The following is an 8,352-nucleotide window of genomic DNA, read 5'->3' as shown; positions in this document are numbered from 1 at the left end:
GAATTCGAACAGTGATCTAGGGCTAGATAGCGATCTGGAATGGAGTGTACATTTAAATATTGATAACCACTGAATAGTCTTTAAGTTTAATAGGGCTCCTTTCTTTTCTATAATTTTTATGTGTACTATGAAAAAAATGTAGAGCGTATGATCTGATACTCATATCTTGTTATAATCTAGCCAGTGTAAAGGCAGTGTAAAACAATATATTACGCTGACGTAAAAATTAGCAAATTATTAAAATGTACTTTAGTACTTTTTATAATATGGAATATTGATGACATGGTCACCCAGTTTCAGTGTCATTCTATGACTATTTTGCTCAATAACATTTTTTGTTATTTCTTTGAAAAGAAAAGCATTTAAACGAAGAAAGTGTGGAATAAATAATTTGATTTTTACATACAAAAGTGTACCAATATTAATTGATAATTATGTCAACATTTTATAGTTTGGACATCAATCGCACTGAATGGGAAATTCCTGTTACATATCAACAACTTCAACCTGTGGGATCTGGTGCTTATGGGCAAGTGTGTAAAGCTCTAGTGGGAAATTCTGGGAATAAAGTTGCTATTAAGAAATTAGCACGACCGTTTCAATCTGCAGTGCATGCAAAACGCACATATCGCGAGATACGTTTACTAAAACACATGGATCATGATAATGTTATTGGATTATTAGATTGTTTTCATCCTGGACAACCACCTAGCTCATTAGAGAACTTTCAACAAGTTTACCTTGTAACGCATTTAATGGATGCTGATTTAAATAACATAATACGAACACAAAAACTATCTGATGATCATGTACAATTTTTGGTGTATCAAATACTACGCGGACTTAAATACATACACAGTGCTGGTATAATTCATCGCGATTTGAAACCTTCTAATATAGGTGTTAATAAAGATTGTGAACTACGTATATTAGATTTTGGTTTAGCCAGACCTGCTGAAAGTGAAATGACTGGTTATGTGGCGACGCGTTGGTACCGTGCACCTGAAATAATGCTTAATTGGATGCACTACAATCAAACTGTAGACATATGGTCTGTTGGTTGCATTATGGCTGAATTACTAACTGGGCGAACACTTTTCCCTGGAACTGATCACATACATCAACTTAACTTAATAATAGAATTACTTGGCACGCCAGATGATGATTTCATGCAAAAGATATCGTCAGAAAGCGCCCGCAACTATATACGATCACTACCACATACGGTAAGACGAAACTTTATAGATGTATTTCGAGGTGCAAATCCGCTGGCTATAGGTCTACTTGAAAAAATGCTTGAACTTGATGCAGAAAAACGCATTACAGCCGAACAAGCGTTGGCACACCCATATATGGAAACGTATCACGATCTTAGTGATGAGCAAACATCACCACTGTATGATCAAAGTTTTGAGGATATGGATTTGCCTGTTGATAAATGGACACAATTAGTTTTTACCGAAGTACTAAGCTTTAAACCACCACAAGCCTTTGCTGAAATTCTACAACAAAGTAATTAATCTTACGATGGTACTCATTTATATTGGTTGTTTGAACATTTGTAGGTAAAAATTATACATATGTATGACATGTATGATAAAATTTAGTAATATAAAATAAAATAAGTATAAAATAAAAAAATAAAACACAAATGCTTATAAATAATATGGCTATATACACACTTATATAAAGATGTGTTTTGATATATAAGAAATATTGATTAATACCAAATAGATTATTCAGATTAACGTACTTAAATTTCATAAGCATTATAAATAAAATAATTTAAGTTTTTTTTAAATTACTAACAATTTAGAGGTTTTTGGCTTTAAATTTATAAACAAAATGTAACGAATATTTTTAATGCTATTTTTGTACACTTATGCTTTTTATATTAATATTAATATCAGTTAAGCGAATAAAATCCACGAAATTGTTTCCCTCTGGATTCTAAATCTAAGAAGTATGTTAAACAATTCTGTTAGATTAAAATTTTAAAAAGTGCTATTAAATATGTATGTGAAGAAAAAATAAACAAAATTATGTACATTATTTAATGGATAATTTTTTAAACTGTATGTAAATTACTCATTCTTATGTAATAAGAAATTAATACTAAATTAATAAGAAAACTACTTAACATTACAATATTTTAATGGTTATATGAATTAAAATCCGAATAGTTTAGTATAATAAAATTATACTTGCTTTAGTATTAGCGCGCCTTTAAATTTATAATTTATAAAAATATTTCTATTTTTAAATAAACTATAATAAAATAAATTATGCTAATAAAACACTTATTACAAATAAAAAAAACGTATTTTATTGTTGGAAATTCAGATTTTATTGTTTATTCAAACAATATTTATCTATTTATGATCAGCTCCAATATGTAACATATAAAATTGGTATGTTAACAAATTGATATTTAATTTGATTTGTTTGCACTGTTTTCAATAGTGATTTACATTCTGAAACAATGCATTAGGGATTTATACCAACCTAAGCACATTGGAAAAGGGCAAGTAATGACCAGTTTCTCGTTAAAATTCTACTATTGTACTTAATAATTGTGATTTGCCAGACAAATGTACTACCATGACAAAACCTTTCATCATAGGAACGTTGTATATAATTTCGTAAACTAAAAGTTTTACATTAATTTATATTACTTTATTTATAATATATTTTTTATGCTTTTCCACGAATACAAAAAAATTTTATTAATTTCACATTTAATCGGAAGAAAAAATGAATCTAAACAGCGCTTTGAGAAATAAAAATGTACTGAATATATTGAAAGGTGAATTAAATGTTGAAGCAACAGAAGAATATATAAGACTTTGCTTTAAAATATATTCGATCGAGGTATTACATAAAATCCAAAATTAATTATTCAAAAGTATTATTGAATAATATTAATATTAAAATTAATATCAAACTATTAAATTTAAGAATGTACAATTGAAAAAAGTTCAATCCAATTTATATAATATCAAGGGTTTATTATTGTAATAATATTAGTGGTTTATATATAATATACACTTCTGTCAATTTATAAACTTCAATAACACAGACTTGAGACGAACTAAATTTATCCAGAAATAATATAATTCAATGCATTAAAATCGAAATCAGCATTTAACTTTCTGTTGGAAGAATTTATGAACAAAAAATATTTAATTAAATGAGAATTATAATACGAATTATTGTACATTGAACATTGTAAATTGTACATTAATAAATTTTTAATAACTTAAAAATAATAAAAGACACATTAATAAATATTACTAAATTCAATTTACTTTAACAAAAAAGTTATTCGTTGAAAATATGGGTATAACATATGTATGTGCTTTAATATGTGCATCTAAAGTTGGTCATTGAAAGTAGTTGACATATTGAATGTAATAATAAATCTAAAAGAAAATTTGTATATAATAAAATAAAACAAAATAATTTTTCATTTATAAAAATAAACTTAACAGCTCTTATAAATAATGCACATTAATTAAATTGTTAATTATCAGTTTTAATTAGTTTTACAAGCAAATTCATATATTATTTAAAATATCAAATAAATAATAGTTTTACAATCAAATTTATATATTCTTTTAAATATCAATTTAAGCAATATTACTCATAGCGTTTGTATAATAGTCCTTATAAATAATACACATTAATAAAATTGTTGATTATCAGTTTTACTTTATTTTACAAGCTAATTTATGTATTCTTCAAAATACCAATTAAGCAATAGTTTTACAATCAAATTCATATATTCTTTAAAATATCAATTTAAATAATACTACTTGTTACGTTTGTATAATAGTTCTTATAAACAATGTGCATTAATGAAGTTGTTAATTATCAATTTCATTTAATTTTAGAAACAAATTCATATATTATTTAAAATATCAGACAATAGTTTTACAATTAAATATATATATTTTTTAAAACACCAATTAAAAAAATTCTTCTTATTACGTGTGTATAATAATACTTATAAACGTTGCACATTAAAAACATCAAAATAAATAAAAAAACATCAAAATGTTAAATTTTTGTGGTCATAAAAATATTAAACAAAACACTTATAACAGAATTTTCAGGTCTTCGTAATAACATATTTTCGATCTATGTTTCAAATGAAATTGAAAAATCAATTACATCAAAGTTTTGTTGAATAATATTAACAAATTGATATTGTAATGATTGTTTAATTTTTTTTATGTTTTTATTTCATTTTCAATGTTTTATTTCTGTTTATAAATCAATATCTTGTACCGAAGTGTGATTATGTATGTTTGGTTTAGCTGCTCTAAATGCAACCAAATCCGCTTCTGTGTTTTGTGCTACAGAATCCTTAACCTTCTGATGAAACAAGCCATCTGTCACCACACATCTGTGTCGTCACTTATAACATTTTCGCCAAGGGTTAATTTCGTAAATGCTTCAACACTTATTAATAACCCAGTGCCACTAGGGTTGATGTGATTAATAATGCAGAAATCGACTCGCAAGTTATACAGAGGTTTGATCAATGAAACGATTTGCAGGTGTAGTTTTTTCTTCTGTCTACCAATAATTGACCGATTAAAAGAGCGTTATATAATTATGACATGCGGTCCTTGAATTCAGCTCGTATCAGTATTGTCAACACTATTCGTAATGCTCATACAATCATACAATTTTACTTATTGCTCCGATAAATGCCTTAAGATGATTTTTGTAACTAACGTACACTTTTTTAAGAATGATACAGAGCGAATCAAGTAAAAGGGTGAAAAGCATTACTTTCAGGATTCAAATTTTAATTTTGTCACGACATTTAGTTATATTCTCATAATTGTTTTGAAAAAGGTAGTTTTACAACTCTTCCGTAAGGGTTTCATCAGCTGTTATGTGTCATCAGCTGATATTTCTGACTACTGTGTCTGTCGCTACATTGGCTGGTAAAGGGTCTATTAATGTTTTAACAGGATGAAAAACTGAGGTCGAAAAAAATATCAGAAACTAATATATGTCTATAAGATTAATTGCTATTACATAATGGTTAATTTACAAAACTTTTATTGTTTTTACTATTACTATCTACATAACCATACCATTTAAATTTATTAGTTTTTTTTATTGGATATGTGTGCAACACTTTTTTAATTTTTAACACTTTTATAGTAAATCAAATAAATTAACTACAGTTTAGAATATCATATCTTCCAAAAAACGTTCAAATTCAGTTACAAGTGAAGGTTCTTCTAAAATTTCTAGTTTTTTAGACCAAATTTCGTTTCCACTGTCGTTTTCTTCATCCTTTTTGGTTTCCAAATTTGTGTTCTCAACGGTCGCTGAAGTCTTAACACTATGATTTTCTTCATTGATATCATGGTGCCTAACTTTGTGTGATTTAAAGTTCTCATTGTCATGTTTTGAGTTATCTTTGGATTTCTTTTTTTTCTTTTTATGTGATTCGGTACGCTTAAATCGTTTTATTTCTCGCTTTCGCGTTGTGTAATTAAGTTGTGTTGAGTGCTGAGGACACAGGCGAATCTTAATCAATGTGTTTTTCTTCTCACCTCTTTCCAAGTAAGCAAAGTTTACTTCCCAAGTACGCAATTCTGTACGTTCCTCACATTTTACACAGGCGCATTGAAATTGACCCTTTCCAGATATTACCTCAGACTCTGTACGCCAACGCAAACCAATTTTATTATTTTTATAATACGTTAAATCACCAATACAATATTCTTTAAATAATTTGTTGTAATATTTTCGCACCAGTCGCTCTTCCCATGATTGCGGTTTAGACTCGTCATCCCATAGAAAACGGTGACCCTCTCGAATTATATCGATATCACGTTTTTGATTTGAAGTTTGACTATTAAGAATATATTTTTTTAATACATAATCATGTCTTTGTTGATCAGTATAAGTTCTAAGCGTATTCAACATCCTAAGATTTAATTTATCTGTCCAATTTGTTTATATTGACAATTTCGCAACCAGTGTTCATTAGTGCAATATTTTCAACAACGTAAGAAAACTGTATGAAACGTAAGCTTAGTATATATTAGGTCTGTTCCACGAGCTACTCATAGTGAAATATGAGTAAAACAGAAGAAAATTTACACAAAAATACTTGAAAATTTGCTGGTGGAACGCGCTTGTGTATACACAGTGTTTACTCAAAGTTACTATGAGTAGCTCGTGAAACAGACCTATTATGTTATAGTGAGTTCAAATTTTTACGTTCTCACCAAAGAAGAAGTCTTCTTTTGAGAGTAAAATCTAACTCTGAAGATTTTAAGAACATTGTTGGTGCTTCACACGTTTTCTTTGGTAAGTTGCGAGTATTTTTTTTGCTACTCTGAAAGAAAAAATTACAGCTATTATTTCAAATAACACTGAAACACTGGAATACGTTCTAGTTATTGAACAAGAATAGCCACCTTACCCCATATGCAGATTATCTGCACATAATTTTTGCGTGGGATATTATGTTCTAGGATAATAAATATGACTAATTATTTAAATAAAATATGCACTTCTTACCAATTTTAAGCAAAACTTTGCAGATATCAGTATTTGAATATATCTAGAAAATTTTCATATATTAAAATTTAATAAAAATGTGACTGTATTTCAAGTGTCTATTTGATGTTGTCTTTTTGTAACATACTCATAAAATATAGGGACTAATATAGTTATAAATTTATCAATCTGAAATCAGTGTTAATCTAATTTAAATTACTTTGGTTTAATTTTAACTGTTATCATAATCATAAAAATTTAATCAGGGTTTTTTGTTTTTCCTCGATTTTTTCAAAAAACTTTGTAAAATATTATTAAAAAATTAATTTTTTCTAAAATTTGTTTTAAATTCACGTGTAATGGCTTTCAACAAGTCTATAACTTTGTAAATTCACCAGAGTTTCTATTTGCCCACTAATGAGCAGCTCAAACTCATGATCAAGATCCAATTATGACATGAGTACAAAATTTGTTTATGAGCATGAACACATATTTTGCTCATATTGATGTGCTCATTAACGTGATCCTTCAATTTGTTTATATTAAAGAGCTCATGAGATCTCAGAAGCCGAGAGCTCAACTAAAAAGCCAGCATACTGACAATAGTTTTTCATTACATATAAGATATGTAAAATTTATTACACTTATATTTTCAATTCTAAGCAAACTGCTTTACACACTCATGTAAAACTGTGAAATATTTTTATTTTTTAATTCTGCGAAACACATTATAATAAGTTTGTTTCAAGAGTAAAGTACAAACTTAGACCGTAACACAAATAAAGTGCCAAATTATTCACTTTACACAGATTTTCATGGAACAGTTTTGTGTAAAATCTAGTGAAAACACCAGTGCCGCGCAAATAAACAACACAAAAATTTAAATTCAAACCAAAACAGCTGATTCACATATCAACACAAATTTTATTTGAAATAATAGATCTGTTCCACGAGCTACTCATAGTAACTTTGAGTAAACACTGTGTATACACAAGCGCGTTCCACCAGCAAATTTTCAAGTATTTTTGTGTAAATTTTACTTCTGTTTTACTCATGTTTTACTATGAGTAGCTCGTGGAACAGACCTAAAGTGTACGAGTAAAGTCTGTGTAGCCAAAGACAATTTAAATACTCATTGGTGTAGTATTTTCAAATTTCGACAGGCATATTACGCTCTTTCTCATGCTCTCATTTAGTCGAAAATTTGCTGGTGGAACGCACTTGTATATTACGTACTTTCTACAGTTCTAATATAGTTAATATAAAACGACAAATTAAGTAAACACACAAATTTGTCACGTGCCAAATTGGACAACGAAAACCATAACCATTCACAACAGCACAATTGTATAGTGATATTGTAAATAGTTTTTATAAATCAATATAAAACAAAATGAAATATTATTGCGTTTATTATTTTTGTATACGAGTGGAACTACAAAAACAAAAATGACAATCAAAATTAAAATAAAATCATGATATGTTGTGTTAGCGAAGTGTTAACAGAATAACAGAATATTTTTCGTGTTAACAGAATATAACAGAATTGAATGTAAAACGAGAAAAATTTGCATAATTTTAATTTATTAAACAAAATTGGCTCTTACATATTGTATTTACTTACATATTGAATATATTTGTACATATGTTGACCGTATGCTAGTTCGAGTAAATTGGTGGTAAATTGAGGGAAATAGTAAATTATGTCGGTATGGGAGCGAATGTTGGTATTTACCAGAATTTCGAGTAAAGTGAATTTCATAAAAATTTTATAAGATGTTTAATAAATAAATTAATAAATTTGAAAACTTTTAATCA

At 27.5% G+C, this 8,352-nt stretch overlaps 2 protein-coding genes across 3 annotated transcripts; one reads left to right on the top strand and one right to left on the bottom strand.

The window, feature by feature from the left end:
* Window positions 1–304: 304 nt before the first annotated feature.
* On the top strand, window positions 305–1,616 carry LOC119662514 (mitogen-activated protein kinase p38b). The gene has a single exon (XM_038072146.1). It carries the CDS (start codon window positions 435–437, stop codon window positions 1,518–1,520), a length of 1,086 nt encoding a protein of 361 aa, XP_037928074.1. The 5' UTR covers window positions 305–434; the 3' UTR covers window positions 1,521–1,616.
* Window positions 1,617–5,121: 3,505 nt separating this feature from the next.
* LOC119662516 (protein FRA10AC1) lies at window positions 5,122–6,555 on the bottom strand. 2 transcript variants are annotated; one of them, XM_038072149.1, is made up of 3 exons: window positions 6,458–6,555; window positions 6,222–6,370; window positions 5,122–6,046 (listed from the first exon to the last, which is right to left on the bottom strand). In XM_038072149.1, the coding sequence occupies exon 3, from the start codon at window positions 5,953–5,955 to the stop codon at window positions 5,206–5,208; it is 750 nt and encodes a 249-aa protein (XP_037928077.1). In that variant the 5' UTR covers window positions 5,956–6,046; window positions 6,222–6,370; window positions 6,458–6,555; the 3' UTR covers window positions 5,122–5,205. The 2 variants fall into 2 exon arrangements, with proteins under 2 accessions (XP_037928077.1, XP_037928078.1); XM_038072150.1 differs by having other exon boundaries at window positions 6,261–6,370.
* Window positions 6,556–8,352: the final 1,797 nt, after the last annotated feature.

The sequence above is a fragment of the Teleopsis dalmanni genome, chromosome X, assembly GCF_002237135.1.
Source record: "Teleopsis dalmanni isolate 2A chromosome X, ASM223713v2, whole genome shotgun sequence".
NCBI lineage: Eukaryota > Metazoa > Arthropoda > Insecta > Diptera > Diopsidae > Teleopsis > Teleopsis dalmanni.
Note: the sequence above shows the minus strand (reverse complement) of the source record. Positions and strands in the feature narration are given on the sequence as shown.

Coding starts and splice junctions, on each gene's coding strand:
- LOC119662516 (XM_038072149.1), bottom strand. CDS start 5,955: ATGTTGAATACGCTTAGAACTTATACTGATCAACAAAGACATGATTAT.
- LOC119662514 (XM_038072146.1), top strand. CDS start 435: ATGTCAACATTTTATAGTTTGGACATCAATCGCACTGAATGGGAAATT.